This window comes from Trachinotus anak, unplaced genomic scaffold (genome assembly GCF_046630095.1).
Source record: "Trachinotus anak isolate AG129_WGS33_773 ecotype Australia unplaced genomic scaffold, CSIRO_AGI_Tana_v1 ptg000013l, whole genome shotgun sequence".
Taxonomy (NCBI): domain Eukaryota; kingdom Metazoa; phylum Chordata; class Actinopteri; order Carangiformes; family Carangidae; genus Trachinotus; species Trachinotus anak.
The window spans coordinates 16,822,420-16,844,003 of NW_027273864.1; the positions used below are offsets into that span (position 1 = coordinate 16,822,420).

A 21,584-nucleotide genomic window follows, 5' to 3' on the forward strand; every position below is an offset into this window, starting at 1 on the left:
GTGCTATCAACAACCATATGATATGATAGAAAGCCATTAAGTTAAGCAGGAATAAAATCACATGTTACTGTACTCTTATACTGCAGTATCAGTAAACTGTATAGAGACATTTTCTGGAAATACAACCAGAGATAATAAAAGTGCAGCTATTTAAATACAACAGTAAAAGTATCTGGGTTCCTTCTGTCAGATTATTAAGGATTGTTTTTAACTTTATTACAAGCACTAGACTGTACTATTACTTCATCCTGCCTGTAAAGTATTTCAGTACTTTAGATTCACACCAAGTACAATTAGTTTTTAAGTCAGAAGTCTAGTCAAGCATCAAACAAGGTTGTAATTTCATTATTATTAAACCAAGATGCTGTATTTCTTCACTTGCATCTTCTTACATATTCTGAAAAGATAAATTGCCAATAAACTGATTTATAAACAATATTTACCTACACCAATAAGCTAAGCAGAGATGTCACTGTTTAAGGAGGAGCAGAAGTATCAGTGCGTGTTGAAGTTGACTAAAAGGTTTATTTTCATCACAAGACCCCCACCCGACACTGCGCAACATGTTTGTTGAAGCACAAAGAAAAACTGTAAGGTCACCAGACTGTCAGGAACATTATCACCACTTGGCAAAGATTTGCAGTTATTGTAACCCAGAGGACTTTTACGTGATAACAGGTGACAGTTGACACCTATGTTACTTTGAGTGATGAAGCTACACTGCCCATATTTAGACACAAAATAGTACACTCAGGATCACAGTTGAAGTTCTGTGCTACTATTATGTTTAGATTGATATTCTTTTGATAAAAGAATTATGATGATTTATTTGATTTCTGTCATTGGAGGTACTATTAATTGTCTTAGTTAAATGCTTTTACAACTGTCAATAACTGTCTTGAGCTGTAATTTCTGGTGCATAATCATGTTTTCATTTATAATTTTGTGTACTCAAGGAGTACTTACTGGATTTGATAAAAGTATCTCTGTTGTAAATTAATAGACAGAAACTGTTTTCTATTTGATTATATTGTAATATATAATTTAAATATTTGTGTGTTATGCCTCACTATATATATTCTTTGAATTAAGAATTAAGTGAGATAAACAGCAAAATAAAAACAAAAAAAAACAAAAACAAAAACAGTCACTTGCTTGTAGGTTTATTTCTTGTTACACACTCAACAAAAAGATCATATTGTATGATTTCTTGTGTGGTGTCTCATCTAGACTGATGCTCATTCTTCAGCCTCCACTACCTTTAAATCAATACAAAGAGACAGAGAGAAGTTATTAGTCATGGTCTTAATATTCAGTTTTTATTTATTTTATTATTGCAGAAAGTGTAATCACGATTGAATGATTGAATGAATCAATATACCCTGATGGTTTCACGGCTCTTGACTCTCAGCTTGTTGACCTGAGACTCCGCGATGTCAGCACGCTCCTGAGCCTCCTCCAGCTCGTGCTGAACCTTCCTGTACCTGGACAGGTGAGTGTTGGCCTGCTCCTCCTGCAAAGCATAAAGGTACAGTATAGTGATATCCTATACCATCCTGATAGTTGTATGAAATAAAAACCACATGCTCAATAAATCACACTCCATCATGCTGTCAGCTGTCAGGTGTTAAGTACAGTTTAAGTGAAGGTGTTAGTGGTGTAACACATATTTGTGCTGCATGTGTCGAATATTTCACACTCACAGCTTCCTCAGACTGCCTCTTGTAGGACTTCACTTTGAGTTGCAGCTTGTCCACCAGATCCTGGAGTCGGGCGATATTCTTCCTATCCTCCTCAGTCTAGAGGCGGCGCAGAGTATAATCTGATTGAGACTAAAACTACAGGGAGCTCCATCATCCCTTCTGGTTTTATGAATATCTTTAAAACCACTTGAGAGCACACAGCACATTTGTATGTACATGTTCCACAGTGAAGGCATTTCATGAAGATATGACTCAATGCTTAGCAGAGAAATCTGCATACTTTTGCTTTCACCACCTGCAGAATGTCTAAAGAGGATTGTTCAGTGCTGCACAAACACTCATCTGTCATCTCTGTCAATCAAGTTGTCTGCGAGTGTTCCTCCAGTTCCTCCTCTTTCCAGTTTTTTATAGTGAAAATCTGTGAAACTCCTCCATAAATGTCACACATGTAGCACTCTAATATAAGCACATAACTGCATGTATTGGAACGGTGGAGTTTTTATTTTTAGCTGTGGTCTACCCTATATCACCACAGTATGCCACGGACTGTTGGAGCTTCAGACATATCGTGGTGATTCATGCCCTCTAGGGGTTTGAAATGCAACTGACATCCAGTTTGTCTTCAGAAGCACAAATTACAGAAAGAAATTAAAATGATAATAAGGAGTTGCTTTGATTAATTACATTTTCAGGTGTACTATATATAAGATGTATGTTTTGGTTCTCCGTACCTGGTAAGTCAGTTCCTTCACTCTGCGTTCATATTTACGGACGCCTTTCACAGCTTCAGCTCCACGCCTCTGCTCAGCCTCAAATTCAGACTCTAGCTCTCGAACCTTGACAACAAGAAGTCCAGATTTCATCAGTAATTTAACTGGAAAGACATATCACATAACTCTTCTAAACTTCTTAGGTAAAAAGAGATTAAATCTGAAAATAGTCCAATATAAATTACATACACAATGCCAAGATTCAGTTTTTGGAGACATTCACATCCATAAAAGGTGAACAGTATAAAGTCTTAAGTCTAGCTCTTAATTCATTAGCGGGTATGTATCACAAGGGCTACATTTTCTATATCCTTCATCAGAGGTGGATGTAACAACCCTAAAACTGAAAGTCATCATTTCAACTTTATTTCAAAAAGCACAGGGATACAGAGCCAAAACATCACACACAAAATGTATGCAGTAGACTTACCCTAGCCTCCAGTTTCTGGAGCTGCTTCTTGCCACCCTTCATGGCCAGATTCTCAGCCTCATCCAGACGGTGCTGCAGGTCCTTCACTGTCACCTCCAGGTTCTTCTTCATCCTCTCCAAATGAGAACTGGTGTCCTGCTCTTTCTTTAACTCTTCTGCCATCATGGCGGCCTAATTGTTAAATGGCAAATGAAAAGAATGATCAATGCTACAGTTTAACTTGTAAGTCAAATACAAGACAGAAGGATAGGTGGCAACAGGGGAGAGTTCAGCTATAAATATAAAACAACCAGCATGTGCTATTAGTTATGAAGCGATTACAGATGTCATAAAGGTTAATGTCATATTTTATTTTACCTCTTGTCCACCTGTGACTGTCAACTGTAAGTCTGAAACATTTCAGCTGTCATGTAACCAATCTCCATTAACCACTGCTAGGATGTATTGCTATTGTTTTCAACCTTGTTTAGACATTGCATAAACTTTATTGTCAATGACTGTCTGAAGCAGTTTTTTTCATGACAAACCTTTTATATTCTACTTAATTTATAATCGGTCTTTCATTAGTAATCCATTTCATTTAGCTGTCCTGGCAAAACCAGGGTACAACTGCTGCTCCAAAGTAACCAATGGAATGTCCCACATAACTTGTAACAGTATGAGCAGCTGGGTTTTGAATGAAGGAGTAAGTACATGCTAAAACGCTAAAACAGAACTCACATCAGTGATGGCCTTCTTGGCTTTTTCTTCAGCATTTCTTGCTTCCTGAACAGCATCTTCTACTTCTCCTTGGATCTGAATAAGGTCAGCCTCCAACTTCTTCTTGGTGTTGATGAGATTTGTGTTCTAAAAGAAAATATACATAATGGGATATTCAGTTTTCTTTCCATTACAACTGTCCAAAATTTTAACAGTACCTGTAAAATACAGTTATAATACCTGAGAGTGCAGTAGTGCCACACGCTCACTGGCATCAACCAGCTCCTGTTCAGCCATTTTGCGGCTTCTCTCCGTCTGCTCCAGTGCAGCTCTCAGCTCCTCGATCTCAGCCAGCATCAGGTTGTTCCTGCGCTCCACCACAGCAACCTGCTCCTTCATTTCTTCCTGACCTCTAATGGCTTCATCAAGTCGCAGCTGAGTGTCCTGAATTCAAGACAATTCCTCAGGTTACATATGTTTACATCTCTCATGTAGCTGTGTTCTGATGAATATTTTTTAATTAATGCAGATTTATGCCCAACCTTGAGATAGCCTTGCACATTTCTCAGCTGTTTCTGGGCTTCAGCTGCCTGGCGGTTGGCATGGCTCAGCTGAACCTCCATCTCATTGAGGTCTCCCTCCATCTTCTTCTTGATTCTCAGGGCATCATTCCTGCTCCTGATCTCAGCATCCAGAGTGCTCTGCATGGTCTCAATCACTCTCTGGCTGTTCCTCTTGATCTGGTCAATCTCCTCGTCCTTCTCTGCAATTTTCCTGTCAATTTCATTTTTCATCTGGGTGAGCTCCAGCTGGACACGCATTATCTTTGATTCTTGATGCTCAAGTGTAGCCTAAAAAATAAAATTCAAGAACATTTTCAGAACTAAAGTACTAAGTTTTGGTTGCACTTTCTTGACCATAAAGATTTTTTTTTGTGTCTGAGTTCCTTGTTTGTGTTTTTACTTTGCAAATATATCACTTTAAATACCTCCGCCTCCTCTAGGGCAGTTTGGATTTCTGCTTTCTCATTTTCTGCTGTCTTTTTCCCCTTCTCCAGTTCATGAATTGTCTTCCCTGTTTCACTAATATGTTCAGTCAAATCAGTAATTTCCTCTGTTGAAAAAAAAACAGTCATACAATATTAATATATCATATTTATTTGTCTACAAAGTTTAATGTTGTACTTCTTCAATGCTTTTCTCCAGTAAGATCAGGCATGGCACTGAAGGTGAGAGTGCCATAATTTAACTTACATTAATTTCCCATATGCTGTAAATTTTTGGTTTTCAATCAAATTTAATGTCAACAATCACATGCAGTATTTTTTTCCTTACGTTGCAGGTTCTTGTTCTCCCTCTTCAGGGTCTCCAAGTGCTCCAGGGTTTCTTCATATGAGTTTTTCAGTTTGAACAGCTCAGTACTCATTGACCGAGCCTCCTTCTGAGCTCCTTCCAGCTCTGCCTGGCTCTCCTCATACTTCTGCTTCCACTCAGCAAGAACCTGAGCATATAAGACACGAATTAGTGCTTTCTATCCCATCATGTTCACCAATCGAAGCTGCGTATTACAGAGAATCCAACCTTGTCAAAGTTCCTTTGCTTCTTGTCGAGGGTAGCAGCAAGAGCATTAGCTCTCTCCACATCGATCATCAGGTCCTCCACTTCACCCTGCAGCCTCTGTTTTGTCTTTTCCAGAGAGGCACATTTTGCGTTCACAGCCTCGATGGATTCCTCAGCATCCTGAAGACGCTGGGCAAGCTTTTTCCTGTTAAAACGTGTAATAAGTGGGTTTTAGATCATTTACAGACTCAGTGCATGTGGAAACAGTGTGACTTCAGGACTGTCCATTACTTTGCCTCCTCCAGCTCCTCAGTGCGCTGAATGGCATCAGTCTCATATTTGGTTCTCCACTGAGCCACCTCGCTGTTGGCCTTGGACATTGCTCGCTGCAGCTCAGCCTTGGCCTCCTGCTCCTCCTCATACTGCTCTCTGAGCAGGTCGCAGTCATGACGGGATGACTGAACAGCATGAGCCAGGGCATTCTTGGCCTGATACAAATTAATCACATACATTTTTACATTTCTCATGACTAAAAAATAAATATGGGCATTACATATGGGCTACATTCAACAAGAGAATAATATAATACCTTGACTTCTTCCTCAAGGTGCCTTTTGAGCTCCTCAATCTGATGAATATAAGCCTGTTTGCCTCTTGTAAGCTGTGAAACAAGAGACTCCTTTTCCTCCAACTGACGACCAAATTCCCCTGATTGGAATCAAGCAAAATAATTTCTTCAGCATCTTTAGTTAGTGATGTGTGTTGCTCTAGTGTTATGTGAAACATTGCAGGTTCCAAGTTGTTGCACTCACCATTTTCAGTCATTAGTCTTGATCTCTGAACATTAATGTCATTTAAATGACGTACATGCTCCTCATTCTTGGTCTTTAATTCACTTAGTTGATCCTCAAGAGAACGACACATTTTCTCCAGGTTACCCTACAGACATAAATCAACAATATGTAGTGAAGTCCCCTATAATCATTATACTTCTGTAGAGAATAAAACATGAATTGCTCTAATTACTATTCTTTAATTAAAAGAGTCATTGGTAAATTTTACTTTTGATTTGGCGATACACTCCATATTGCTGCTGAGGTCATCGATCTCCATCTTGTATTCACTTTTCTCTTTCTCCAGCTTCTGTTTGACTCTCTGGAGATTATCAATCTGTTCTCCCAGCTCTGCCACACTGTCGGCCTGCTTCTTGCGCAGAGCTGCAGCGGTGGCCTCATGCTGCAGGGTGGACTCTTCAAGATCACGACGCAGCTTCTGAAACTCAGCCTCGCGCTTCTTGTTCATTTCGATCTGTACAGATGTTGCTCCACCAGCCTCTTCGAGCCGCTCGCTGATCTCCTCAAGTTCCCTGGAGAGATCAGACCTCTGTTTCTCCACCTTGGCCCGAGCAGCCCTTTCAGACTCAATCTCCTCTTCCAGCTCCTCAATACGAGCCTGTGATGTTAAAAAAAATAAATAAAATTATGTAAACCACAGGACACTGCAAAGTCCCAACTAAAGTTTTAAGTGTTTGCTAGAATTTTTCAAATGGCTTAATTATAAATATGCAAAGGCACAAAAATGCCTTGGATTTGTTATAATGTTAGTGAGTGTAAAATAACTGCTACTGGATTTCATTCTGTCCATCCATCAGTCATTTCATAACATTATTGTAAACATATATTTTTGATTGATCGCAAACATTCAACATAATTTGCCTCCAAACAGTCCAAACACAAATTTACACATTACCTGCAGTTCCTTGATTTTCTTATGAAGCTGCATACTAAGTGCCTGTTCATCTTCTATTTTGCTGAGAAGCTGGCTCATCTCAAAGTCCCTCCTTCAATAGCAAAAAAATATATTAGCTTTACACTGTCATTTTTGGAATTGTAGGGATTATAAATTAAGTTCCCATCTTACATACTTCTTTATTTTCTCCTCAGACTGCTGCTTGTCATTCTCCAGATCCATTATGGATTCATGGGCCAGTTTCAGATCTCCTTCGAGCTTCCTTTTGCCTCGCTCGAGATCCATACGGAGCTTCCTCTCCTGTTCCAGGGAGCCTTCAATCTAGGCATTCACATATACAGTAGTGTAATGAGTATCAATGGAAATATTTTAACCACTTGCTGTATCTGTAAGCATGTGCAGAATTTCAGTTATAATTTGCACCAAAATGCACATTTACTATAGAAGCCTTTTCTTTAAACACACAGAGAAACTCACATCGTCCACTTGCTGCTCCAGCTTGGTCTTGGCCTTTGTCAGAGTGTTGACTTTGTCTTCCTCTGCCTGCAGATCATCAAGGACCTGCTGATGGGCCTCTTGGAGGGCTTTCTTCTCTCTCGTCAACTTGGCAATGGTCTCATCTTGAGAGGCCATTTCCTCAACCAGGTTTTTAACCTAAAGAGTTGAAATAAACAATTTGATATTTGATCAAAATGTATTTCAAATTCACACAGCTGAATAAACTGAAATTATTACTGTCACCTTGTTCTCAGTGGCATGTTTCTCCTTTTCCACCTTTGCCAGGGTGAGCTCCAAATCATCTATGTCTCTCTTCAACTCAGAGCACTCATCCTCCAGCTTCCTCTTCTTTGCAGTCAACTCAGCATTCATTTCCTCCTCATCCTCCAGTCTCTCAGCTATCTCTTTGGCTTTGCCCTCAAGCTGAATTTTTGCTTTAATGAGCCCCTCGCACCGTTCCTCAGCATCAGCAAGGTTTTCACCTTCCTAGATTTACAATGACATACAATGAAATATTTAGTCAACTGTAAAAACCAGGATCTTGGAGTTGCAAATTTTCTCTTTCTATTTAACGTACAGACTGAATTTGGAGCTGCAAGTCATTCTTCTCCTGCATGAGAGTGACCATCTTCTCCTCCAGTTCTTTCTTCTTAGCCAGAGCCTTTGCTAGCTCTTCTTTGGTCTTTTCAAAGTCCTCTTTCATTTGGGCCATCTCTTTCTCAGTCTCTGCACTCTTCAGTAGAGGCTTAATCTTAAAGTATAATTTCATCCATGGCCAGGTTTTGACATTCATGAATGAGCGAATGTTGTACTGAATAGAGTAAATTGCCTCCCTAGGAACAACAGGTATCAAAGGAAATAAATGGATTACATTTTGAGTCTGAAAGCTGTGTTGATAAGAATGTATGTATGATTTCCATAATAATTATGTGGCCTGAAAACTTATCATCAAGTTGTCATCTATAAATGCACAGTTACCCTTTGGTGTCTAAAATTTCTACAGTACCTGCGCTCCATCATCTTGACAAACTCTCTCCTCATGAGGTAACCTCTGCAGAGAGCCTGAGTCATTGTGACCAGGATAACAAGTTTATCATCTCGCATCTCCTCCAGGAGACCCAACAGGCCAGCTTTGAAGAACACCTAAAAGAAAGTGTTACTTGTATCACTTCACATGAAGTTGTGCTTCCGTACAGTATCAGGGGTAGTAGTTAAAAAATCCATAACAGAGAAACTGATTACCTTTGTGTGTCCAAATTTGTACTGGGTATGGTCAACATCAATAGAGCCCAAGAGTTTCTCTGAGGCCTTCTTGTTGTCAATAAACTGTCCCTCAGGGATGACACTGGCATTCAATACCTTGTATCTGATTGGAGGGACATTGATCTCTGAAGAATAATTGATCATGAGATGGTCAGAAAAATTGGTTAATCTTAGTACTTACCTCTGCTTGAAGTCACCATAGAGGATTCTGCTGGGGAAACCTTTCCTGCAGATCCTGATGCCTTCCAGCACACCGTTACACCTCAGCTGGTGGATGACCAGGTGGTTCTCCATAAGACCTTAAACAGTAACAGTACTGTTTAGGTGTTGAGTGAACGTAGGGTGAGGTGAGGGTGATTATACATACATTTAAAAAAAAAAAACAGCATGAAGACCTCTCTCACTGAAACTGTTTTGAGGAAATGAGACTTGCATGCTATTCATGTACAGTGTATGCTTTTGTTAGTCATGGACCTGACTTTTATGGGACCTACCTGGTGTTTTTGATTCATTGGGAATTAAACAGCGCACAAAATGTGGGTGAGTGCTCCTTAAGTTCGTCATCAGCTTCCCCAAGTTTTCCTGGTAACAGACAAAACAGTTAGAATTTCTATTTCCCTCTCTAACATGACTACACTTGCCTATATGTTTAGTAACCTTTGGACAACATAACCCTACAGCACATAAAATACAAATGTTGGCAGATAAATGAGCTCAACACTGATGTTTCAAGTTGTAAAGGTTAAAAAAGGGCATTCTGTGGTATCACAGAACTTATATTAAAATTGAAATATATGTTTTGTTTTTACCTCAAAGACATTGTTTTTTTCTGATAATAAATGTTTTAGAAATTTGATTGAATCCAGACCTAACCCTAACCCACGTTGAAAGTCTTCCTAATTAATACAACACCTTCATCTACAGCAATGTGCTTTCAGGTAACAAAGATGGCCTGCTACAAAGATACATCTCTGGTAAAAAAAAAAAAACAAAAAAAAAAAAAAACAAGTTTCTTCATCTCTGATTATGAACAACCCTGGGCACTGTTTACACACAATCATGGGTGTTAATAGTGAAAAGTAAGTATCAACATGTTTGTAAAAAATATAAATTACCCTGAAGAGAGCTGACACTGTCTGGAAGGAACCACCCTTCTTCTTGCCTCCCTTCTTTCCACCTTTAGAATCTGTAAAAAGTATTTCCAGTTTTATTTTTATTTCACATCATCATTTTGCACTTTGGTGAGTATGGATGGTCTTTGTGTTGCCGATTATACTTTTGGCTGGACCAAAACAATGGGGCCACATCTAAGTCACAAATGTCTGTCCATTATTGGTCAGCCACATGCTATGTGACTAAGTTTCCCCATTGGCTCTATCTTTTTAAAATGAATTTACACAGTTTTTTTAGGGGGCCAAATTATAGGCTGCAGTGTTGCCAATTTAGTGCATTAATCGCTGGATTAAGAGACTTTATGGCTGGACTGCAACAGCAGGGCCAGCCCTATAATCTGAAATGTCCATGACTGACTAACTGTTTGACTGACTGACTGACTGACTGACTGACTGACTGATTGACTGACTGATCACATTTCCACTTCTGGTCAGCCAAGTGCCACGTCATTCGAGTTTCTGGTGGTTCAGGTTCTATTAGCAGGGTGTTTACGGCCTACAGTGTTGCCAACTTAGCACACTGTTGCTAGATTTAGAGACTTTTTTTCAAGCAAACTGGGTATAAACCTAGTACATGACTGGACTGTGTGTGGATGCCATTCGGGAGCTTCGGGCTACACCTCTTGTTACAGCCAGTCTACTGAGCCGCCCCTCCATCAGGGTGATAAACTACTTTCATTACATGTATCATCATATCATGTAACAGCCTTATTGGGAATTTGGCTGTCTCTTATTCTTTCATAAAAACTAAACTTCAAAAGGTCCTCATGATGTCTGGCTGAAATTACCATACATTTCCTTCCATCTTACATGTTGTATAGTACCTAAATATATATATATATAAATAGAAAAATACTACCGTCTCCGGAGGCATGTGATGCATAGAGGTGAGCCAGCAGTTTGGCTGAAGACTTCTGGTAGAGCTGAACCACTGAGTCATTCAGGGGATCTTTGTTCTTGTCCAGCCAGCCAACAACATTGTAATCCACAGTGCCAGCATAGTGCACCAGAGAGAAATGGGCCTCAGCTTTGCCTTTGGCAGGTTTTGGTTTCTGGAAGGGGGCACTTTTTCCAAGATGCTGGTCGTACATTTTGTTCTTGAAGGTCATGTCTGTTGCCTTGGGGAACATGCACTCCTCTTCAAGGATGGAGAAGATGCCCATTGGCTGTTGATAATAACACAAAATGAAATTCTTCACTGCTAAATTATGGTGGAGAAAATTTTATCATTATTAAAAATCTCTCCTGTGGTACCTTCTCAATAAGCTCAATGCAGGCAGCCAGGTCCATGCCAAAATCAATGAACTCCCATTCAATTCCCTCTTTCTTGTACTCTTCTTGCTCCAGGACAAACATGTGGTGGTTGAAAAACTGTTGCAGTTTTTCATTGGTGAAGTTGATACAAAGCTGCTCCAAGCTGTTAAACTTGAAATAAGAAAAAATATAAAAGGGTCAATTAAATTGTGCTGGCTCACTCTCCACAGACAAGTGCTATGTGTAGTTAACTTACATCAAAGATTTCAAACCCTGCAATGTCTAAGACACCGATGAAAAAGCTTCGGGGCTGCTTGGTATCCAGCATCTCATTGATTCTGACGACCATCCACAAGAACATTTTCTCATAGACAGACTTGGAGAGAGCCATGACGGAATTATGCACCTAAAGATTAAAAGAGTTGGTGTTCTGGTTATGCAAGACAAGTGGTATTTTCATATTTATTAATACATTACGTTCATAGACTAATACATTTATATAAATTACCTGTGGCACAGTTTGACCTTTAACCACCATTTCATTGCCAACCTTGACCCTTGGGTAACACAATGACTTGAGCATATCAGCAGAGTTCAGACCCATGAGGTAGGCAATTTTATCAGCCTCTGATTAAAAAAAAAAAACAGAAACCACAAAGATTAAGCATTTTGCTAAGTGATGCTACCAAGTTACAAAGGTGATGATTTGAGAATCTACAATATTTTTACAAAATCCATTCATTCATCCTGTGCTGCTTAGCAGATAAAGGCCACAGTGATGTCAAGCTAAGTAAAGAGGCCCAGACATTATTGACATTGCCAAATCCTCAAGCTGCTCCTGGAAAATCCTGAGCCATTCCCAGCCATCCAACATGTTCAGGGTCTGCCCAAGAGTCTACTGCCAGTTGGATGTGCTCAGAAGACATTACTTGGAAAGCATCTGGGAGGCATCTTTAACTGGCTTCTTTCAATGCAAAAAGACCAATAGGTCTACTCTGATCTTCCTCAAGTTACCTGACTTCCTCACTTGGCCTTCAGTTAGAGTAAGCCAAGACACCCTAAAAAACTCAGGACACCCTAACTTTTGCAATGCAACCATTCTCAATTGTAGAAACATAATTGAATATACAAACAGCTTGCATGTAGAATTCTGTAGAACTGGATCTCTGATTAAATGAACACAGTGAAAAAGAATACACACTATTGGTAAAAATAGATTGCCCATCTATGATATTAAGAAATTTTATTCCATTATTTACCCTCAGTGCCATCAGGCTCAGCCTGCTCTTCACGCTGCTTCTGCTTGAACTTCATGTTTCCATGATGCATCACAGCTCCAGTCAGCTTATAAATACTTATCTTCTCCTCTGCAGTGAAGCCCAGGATATCAATGGCAGTCTGTAGAATGAATCATCAGAAACACAAATCTTTGGAAAACTGTTTCTGTCAGGTTTTCTACAGTATTTTTGCTTTCTTTAGTAAAGAACCCTCATTACAAGCAAATGTTTATATGTTGATTGTGTGTTCATCAGCTGCTCAAAGACAACTTCACTGACATCATCTGAGACATCCTTACATCAGGCGCAATATTTAATCCCCTTATATTTACAGTGTAACTTTAAATCTTTCTGTTTGACTGACACTGGTGTACTCACATCAGTGGCAATGAATTCTTCAACGTCATTGATACTCTTGACAGTGATTTCACCGTGACTAATCATGGGAAAGTCATAAGGGTTGGTGGAGATGAGGAGACTCTCTGAAAAATATTCATTGTATTTCATTATACAAACTCAGGTAAAGCATGCATTTATATAATAAAATGATATATTGTATGACTAAATCTCTCACCTATCAGCTCAGGTTTGTGGCCTGTTGTCAGCTGATAGAAGATGTGGTAGCTCCTCTCAGCAGACAGCTGGAACGTCACTCGAGACTTCTCCAGCAGATCTGTCGATCACACAGTTGGTCAGTTCTGTTCAATGAACAGAAGGTACAAGAACAAACTGCAGTTTGTCTGCTGTGCCATATCTAGCCTTACATGTTTCAATGTCTGCTGAGGCCAGCTTCCCAGTTGTTCCGAAATGGATTCTGATGAATTTACCCTATTTAAAAGAAAACTGCGAATTAGTATTACTTCTTAAAAACTGATGTTGTGTGAAAAGACCCAGGTTAACAAACACTTACAAAGCGGGATGAGTTGTCATTCCTCACAGTTTTGGCATTTCCATAAGCCTCCAGCAGTGGGTTAGCTGCAATGATTTGATCCTCCAGTGACCCCTGAAAATAATATTACATGGTGTCTTAGTATTTTCCTATATCAATTTTCATGAATATTATCATATGTACAGTATATTACATTATTTACCTGCATTTTTCCAGCAGCTGGCTCAACTTTTTTTCCCGAAGCCACTGCGATTGTCGCAAAGTACTGGATGACACGTTTGGTGTTGACAGTCTTTCCTGCGCCGGATTCTCCACTTGAATGAATTATATAACAAAATTATTTGATGCATTAGTCTATGTCAGACATAATACAGTGCAGAAATAATAAGTCTGAGTTAAAAATTAGCTCTCTTGACTACTTACGTAATCAGGATTGACTGATTCTCACGATCTGTGAAGAGAATGCAGTTTGAACACTCATGCTGTATTTTTGCATTCATTTATCATACACAGTGAGACTACATTACATTTTTATATTACAACAGTCAGAGTGTCCCCATAAAGTACAACCTTACCAACTACAACAGTGTGAAACAGTGTATACTTTTCAAAGGCTGGCCTCTCTGAAAGAGCTTTTTTAAAATGATTAATACCTTGGAGCATGAACTGATAGGCGTTGTCCGAGATGGAGAAGATGTGGGGCGGAGCCTCAATCCTCTTTTTTCCTCTGTATCCTGCTACAACCACTGCATCATACACTGGGAGCCACTTGTAGGGGTTCACAGTGACGCAGAACAGCCCTGAGTAGGTCTGTTTTAAGAAGAGGATATGTATATATAGTGTGACCCCCATGTTAACAATATACATATCTATCAATCCATCAATCTATCTATCTATATATGTGCAGTATTTAAACTGGTCTTACATAGATCATCCATGCTGCATAGCGCTCTTTGAGGTTATACAGCACAGCAGGCTCACTGAGATGGGTCATCATGGCCATGTCCTCAATCTTATCAAACTTCGGAGGGTTCATGGGGAAGATCTCATCATCCTTTACAGTGAGAGTCTGCACCAATACAGAGTAAGATTAGTACTGCAAGTGTCAGCATCATCGTGAGAATATGTAGTCATTACTTTTACTTGTATGATGGCATCTACATACCTTCCCACCCTGTATTTCCACATTGGCTTTGCCACCCTCCTTCTTCACTAGTTTACCCTTCACGTACATCTCAGTGGGCTCAGCCACAAAGTAAGCTGTTTTGGCATCAAAAGGAGTGTTTTGAGCCTCTATTCTCTCCCTTTCAGGTTTCCGGAGGTACATGGCCGCCGGGCCAAAACACTCCATTTCTGGGTCCTTACTCATGGTGCCTCTGAAAATAGAAATAAGAATTACTCTGTAATATTTTCATTTGTATTCAAAGAAAGATAATTTAAGATTGGTTTCTATAAAATAAAAAATTGCATGGCTTGTTAATACAATTTTCAATTAGATATTTTTTCATCAAGTTACTAGTTGTATGAATGTCATTTACCTTTTGATGCCAAGTGATGCAGTCGCTGTGTGGATACTACAAAAGTCAATTTTAAATTAGAATGAGACAAAAAACTCACAAAGTAACTAATGAACTTAAACTGAGGATCACTTCTAAAACATGATAGAAGACTCACCTTCTATGGCAGCCTGTCAGTCCAAAACTTTTGTTGAGCCTGGGAGTGCCTCTTTTATACTGAAATCTCTGGCCGCCATGTAGGAACAGCCCTCCCATTTAGGCCACTGAGCTTGTCTAAGAAGAATGGTATCAGATGGCCTCCCAACCTCATCATCACCACTGGTATCATCATATCCCATATAATACAAAACAAACATTAAATGAAACCCCAGAATTCCTGTCCAAAAAGTAACCACTGAGCTCTGACTTTGCATTTAAAAATACATGCTTTGCAGACAGTGGTTCTACTAGGATCAATAAAAACTATAAACTGTATTTTAAGATACTGTAGGATCTTTTTTATATAAATTTAAAATTAGGAATTAAGCTGTTACTCAAAATCTTTGTGAATGTGGACCAGAATTTTTTTTTTTTTTTTTACAGGTTTATGGCCTCCATCTGCCAACACACATTTGACATTGTTTCAAACATCTCATGAGCAAAGGCCCAAGTGTTTAGTTGAAGCTAATTTAAGATCCATTATGGTCCATCATAATGATGTGCTTTCTCCCCAAAGAAAGATGACACCCAGGATGCTGTGAAAGTATTCTCTTGTGGTGTGATTCAGTTGCAATAAAAAGTGACATTCAATATGTCTGGCTTTCCTTTACAGTCTTATTAGGACTTAAAGCAAATATAGCCTCCAGCTCAAAAATATCCAAGTCTTTCCATTGCAATTGTTTACAAATGCATTGAACACTTCTGTTGATTACATGTCAGATGTATTTCAGCATCCTGTTACTTAGCACTTCAGAAAAATGTGCATGCTGTGAAGTCCTTTATTCTTGTGTAGTATTGTGACTCATAAACTCATCCAGTTTAACTTAGTTTTGTCTTGTGGTAAGTAGGGATCTACAGAAGTTTGTTGTTGGTTCCCTTCTTCTATAGTTTGATGAGTTCTATGGGTCACTGCTTATCTTTTGGTTCCTGCAGGAGCCTCTGATGCTTCAATTGCGTGTGCTTTTGGTATCTGGGAAAATAAGCCACCCAAATGAGGTATGTGTAACTGTGTGGTTTTTTGCATTCAAAGTGAATATAGTTAGAAAATAAAGCAACTGGCTTTCTTAAATATTGGTATTCAACTGGTTTCTACATTACCATTAATACACATCATCATTTACATCCAGAGGCTATGTTTCTGTGTAGACAAAGTAAACATGTAGGGATCAAAACTCAATTAAAACATGATCATTTCATTCTTAATTTTTTCCACTTGTTACAAGTTTAGTTGTGTGAAATGGGTCATGTTGTGTTCCAGTGCTGTAAAAGATAGTGTGCTATTAACATATGTTATTCTGCAACCAAGAGGAGATGAGGTAGGAAATCTATTCAACACTGAATGTGCTACACACTAGGTAATTGAGACATACTACACTGTGAACAGGGAAAAATATCTAAGAGAAGGCCTACAATCTCATATGAGATTCACAGAGTTATCTGGCCAGTGCACACATAAAAACAATATATAATTCTATATAATCATATATATCACATAATAGACCACTTGTTGGTTTTCTGTTAACACTATCAAGTCTTCAGGGTGGCCAAGACATTTGCAAACTTAGTGAATACTCCCTTGAGTGTGATAACTAAGACATCTCTGTGCAGGTGTTACGCAGCACACTGAGAATTTTGTTTGTGTGTGCATGTGTGTGTGTCTATGTTTGTGTTACCATTAACTCTTCTATGAGACAGAAATTCAAATTAGTGAGGACAGAAAGGGAGAGAGGAAAAGAGAGATCAACAGTTGTACTTTTCATTGTTGTTGAGTCGACACCGAAAAAGAAAGATGTATACTGCATTTGTAATACTAAAAGCAGCAAGGTGAGGTAAGTTAAATACTTAAAATGAATGTGCCTTCACAATTTTTGTTTATACCTGTGAAATGTACTGCAATGACATTGTCTTTATTTTTAAGTGTATGACATAGTATTGAAGTTGTTTTTTGATTAATGCACTGTTTGTGTTTACGTTCTGACAGCACCATGTGGTTTTGTTTTAAGAATCCTGAAAATTATAACAGTCTGCATCTCATCAAAGCCAGAATGACACTTACATTGTAAAATGATATATCTATATTTTAAGTATACATCATAATGGCTTTTTGTTGATATGTGATGCAGTGATGGTACAGAGCATGCTGAACTTCTTGATCTGGCCTGAGAGTGAACGCCTTTTGCTTGAAGTGTTTCTTAGATAGACTTCCGGCCAAGTGACTTTTCCCTTCTGCTCCTCAGTTTGTTGGTGTAATATTCTACACATTGAACTGCATAAAGAAATATCCATAACTCAGTACTTGCATACTGATATGTAGTAGAGTAATTGGCATGGTGTACTGAAAACTCCTCCACACTGATACCATTAGTATAAAACTCCAATCACCGCCTCGTGATTGTGTGCCTCTTCCAACCACAATAAGCTTGACCATTTGGATAATGTCACCTTTTCATTTTATCATATTACACACTTGTGTTAGATTGAGTCAAATTTACCATATTAATTCTTGAGTTATGGTCAAAAACATGTTTTATAAGGTGACTGTGACCTTGACCTTTGACCACCAAAATCTAATAAATTCATCCTTGCGTCCAAGCGAACGTTTGTACCAAATTTAAAGAAATTCCCTCAAGGCATCACTGAGAGTTAACGAGAACGGTATGTGCCTACGGATGGTTGAACAGCCCAAAAACATAATTCCTCCGGCCATGGCTGTCGCTGGCGCAGAGGTATATTAACAAGTAGCCCTTAATAGTTAGACTACTTTATGCGTTTCTGGGTGTTTCCTACTGTATGTCCTATTTTTACAAAAAGATCATATTTAAAATTTTGCATGAATGATGCACGTATATGGATTTCATGAAATTTCAAGGAAATAATCTCAGGTAAGTATAGAGCTGAGGCGAAGGTAAGAAGCCCGGTGACATAACTTTTCATGAAATCAGCATGATGGCTTGAAATGTAAAAACATAAGTCTGTATGTGCATTTTTGCTGTAAACGTTTGTTTAGTTTGCTGAACTGAGAATCAGGAATGCCAGATAATTCCTGCAAATTTCCAGCTTGTTCTAGACCTGTTCTAGAGATGTGTCAGTGCATGATGTTGTCAGTGACTGACTCTTCATGAATTTATTTAGTAAGTCTCATTATTGCAGATGCTCTGCTAAAGTAATCCTTTCTTTAGGAGTTGTGCATTTCAACAAAACTACTAATATTTTTTTTTAGATTTTAGATGAATCTCAAGAAAACTTTTTATCTTACCATGAAACAGTTTATGTTGGTTTTTCATTTGTCACCCGTCGGTACATTTTCAGCGGTGTTCAATAAAATTAAAGATTTCAATGTAATTAAATGAGTGTAAGATATTAAGTATTCCCAGAATAAAAAATTCTAACCATTTTGTTAGTTAGAGGCTACTGGTTAGTTAATTTACAATATCAAATTAAAGACCATATATAATGTTTACTATTTAAACTTGTATAACAGTTTGTGGATTTCCCTGCATTTTGCACATTTCTACATTTTGCATTTAGTAAAATATTCATTCATATATAGACATGTTTGTAATCCTGATCATTTTTGTCCCCCACAGGTATATGGGTCTTTACACCGGCATGCAGACCAGCATCCAGTCCTTCACTTAACTTTGCATGCTTGTCCATTTCTTAATGAGCCCTCTAATATAATTGCCAGTGTTCCTAAATCTTTTAAAACAGAATACTTTTAATTACAAAAAGTGCCACATAAACTTGTTCAGTCTGAGTCCTGCACACTAATGCAAATAAGGTTATCTAGATGATATTTATGAGAATTGTTGTTTGTAGTATATTCCGACCCCTTATCACTGTTTCCAACTTCGTCCAGGGAAATTTAAATGTACATTCTTTAAATAACAGCTAAAAATAGTTTGTGTTATACCTACAGTTCTGTTAATTCTTTCTTTGAGGTTTCTCCCAGTTAACGTGGATTAGCTTCTTTCTTTCTAGCTTTCTTTCTTCTTCTTCCAATTCCTGTGTAGATGAGGAACAATATAGCATCAGTTTGTTTAGTTAGTTAATTTTCTATTTAAATTAACTGGTTTTCTGGATTGGAAATGAAATGCAGTTGTAGGTGCAGCTACTATATTTTTTACATGGGCACTTATTATTAATATACTAATATACATTAATATATATTATATTATAATTTTTAATATACATATTTTACACAAGATGTTTGGTTTAAAAGGAGTAAAACAGTCTGTGAAAAAAGCTGAACATCTTCTGTGCCTGCGATGAGCTTTCAAAAGTTTAAAAAAAATATCTTACCTCAGCTTTGACTTGAGAGCTTTTTTTAAAAAAAGGAAGCCTGCTCCAAACTGTAGTTGTGAGGTTTGAAAAAGTGGACAAGAAGGATCTATTTAAAGATGCCAATGAGTTGCATGATGGGAAATGTAGGATATGACCATGGATTAAAAGACAGGATATCTTGGCATCTGCTGCTTTAATTTTGACCATTGTTCTTTTATTCTGTTTCTTGTGAGTTTTCCAACTTTAAGGAAGTGCAACACTAAATCACAGGAGCACCCCTTTAACAAAAACGTAACTGCAATGCTCAGTATTGGACCCCAGGTTACTGACACCTGAGTTAATCAGTGAAATTAAAAATGAAATCTCTGCACAAGGTGTAATGGAGCAGTTGCATAAAGTAGGTGACACATAACTATCTTGTACAAGAACTCTGCAATTGGTTGCAGGTTTATACAGCAATTAACTAAATTTCATCTGTCATCTCCATATTTCTAGGACCAATGCATGCATGCAATACCAATGGGTTCAGAAGTCACACTAAATGAAATCATAGAAACAAAACTTTCAAAATACATGCTTCTAAACGTGAATCACAAATCATGGATTGAAAACCTAGATGTGTAAATACCATAGCATATCATAACATACCATATACCATATGTCATACCATATTTTATGATGGACTGTAAAGGGTGATTCCTGCCTTCTGTCCAGTACATGGTGGGATTGACTCCAACGTGAAAACAATAATCGTAATTATATATTATATATATACATACATACATATACACACACACACACACACACACACACACACACACACACACACACACACATATATATATATATATATATATATTATACATTACACACACACACACACACACACACACATTCATTAATGCCACTTGCTGAGGGTATGTTAAGGGACCAGAGGATGATGATGACAGAGAAGCTGGTAACATAAGTAGCATGTTTGCACCTTTGCAATTTGAGGCTCCCTCTGGTGTTTCTAAGATGCCACTGCCCCACCACCACATTCTTGTGACAGTCATTAGCACCACCAGGAACTGACATCACCCAAAACAGCATTACAATGTGATCATATTTATCATAAGGTTTATTTATATAGCACCTTTCAAAACAGTTACAAAGTGCTTTACAAGACAAGATGAAATTGAGGAAAATGAGAGCACATTCTACAATTATTAAAATAAATGATTAAATAATGATAATAGATTTAAGAAATTAGAAGTAAATTCAGACCCAAGCCCTAAGAAGGCACATCTATATGTCTTTAAGAGGTATTTAAAAGAGGGTAAGGAGCTCACCAGTCTAATCTCCTCAGGGAGGTTGTTCCAAAGAGTGGAGCCCCTAACAGAAAAGGACCAAGTCACCCTTGGTCTTCAGCCAAGACTATGGAATGGTTAACAGAGCTTTGGCTGAGGACTTTCATGTTATTGAACAAAGGTTTCAAATAACCTATTAATGTCACAGAAAGGCCACTCACAGTGTATTTTAAACATAATTTATATGATCATTGGCATGATTATGTCAACTTTCTTCTACATGAAGCCAGTAGCTTCCAACATTTAGTGGATGACGAATAGACTGCTGGATAAAGATCCACAGTCACCCTCACTTCTCACACCATAATACCAGGAGCTCTACTGCAAGATGGATAAGCAGCCAGATCCAAAATGCAACACTGAGATTTAATTCCAACCAACAAACTCTAAACCTTGTCAAAAAGACTGCAGTGACTGGTTGATAGAGCAGTATTTGAGTACAACTTAATGTGAACATGCACTGGAAGATTACAAGACAATAATATTCTACAACCTGATAGATGAAGAAAGCAGTTTCTATAAAGACATAAATGAGAAACTCATTCTGGAGATTGATGACAACCTTGCATAGTTAATGATTTTAACATGCACATCCTACCAAACACACAGGAGTTGAAAAGTTTGAAAACCATATGAACGATTACAAATACTGTGAATGACTGTCATACCACAACATATAATCAGTCTCAGAAATGATTTAAGAGTCAGTCCATAGGCAGTTAATGTTTACACATAACCACTAGCGTAGGTTAAAACACAGGTACACCAAATTCTTTCTACAGAAATTTACCTTTACAAATTACAATACAGTGATGCAGAATCATTATTAGGCTTCACAAATATAACCTAAACATTTGAAATAAACTAAAAATACATGTACTTACAATGTTAAACATGGATGCTACTGTTACTGTAAATGCATATCCATGCTCTTTGTGGCCAGCCAGTGGACTGGAATGTTACTCAACACTTA

At 38.1% G+C, this 21,584-nt stretch overlaps 1 protein-coding gene across 1 annotated transcript; it reads right to left on the reverse strand.

Moving 5' to 3' along the window:
* Window positions 1-1,146: 1,146 nt before the first annotated feature.
* Window positions 1,147-15,466, reverse strand: LOC139631007 (myosin heavy chain, fast skeletal muscle-like). The gene is made up of 41 exons (XM_071494921.1): window positions 14,938-15,466; window positions 14,802-14,837; window positions 14,429-14,639; window positions 14,189-14,332; window positions 13,917-14,073; window positions 13,687-13,714; window positions 13,466-13,577; window positions 13,285-13,377; window positions 13,139-13,202; window positions 12,949-13,047; window positions 12,753-12,856; window positions 12,357-12,495; window positions 11,606-11,724; window positions 11,354-11,503; window positions 11,098-11,268; window positions 10,703-11,009; window positions 9,787-9,857; window positions 9,166-9,253; window positions 8,853-8,970; window positions 8,651-8,774; window positions 8,415-8,551; window positions 7,986-8,241; window positions 7,652-7,894; window positions 7,388-7,564; window positions 7,086-7,231; window positions 6,911-7,001; window positions 6,224-6,613; window positions 5,974-6,100; window positions 5,751-5,869; window positions 5,453-5,649; window positions 5,183-5,366; window positions 4,937-5,102; window positions 4,591-4,715; window positions 4,145-4,453; window positions 3,843-4,046; window positions 3,624-3,749; window positions 2,904-3,074; window positions 2,435-2,539; window positions 1,704-1,799; window positions 1,382-1,513; window positions 1,147-1,259 (listed from the first exon to the last, which is right to left on the reverse strand). Exons 1-41 carry the CDS (start codon window positions 15,033-15,035, stop codon window positions 1,239-1,241), a joined length of 5,955 nt encoding a protein of 1,984 aa, XP_071351022.1. The 5' UTR covers window positions 15,036-15,466; the 3' UTR covers window positions 1,147-1,238.
* Window positions 15,467-21,584: the final 6,118 nt, after the last annotated feature.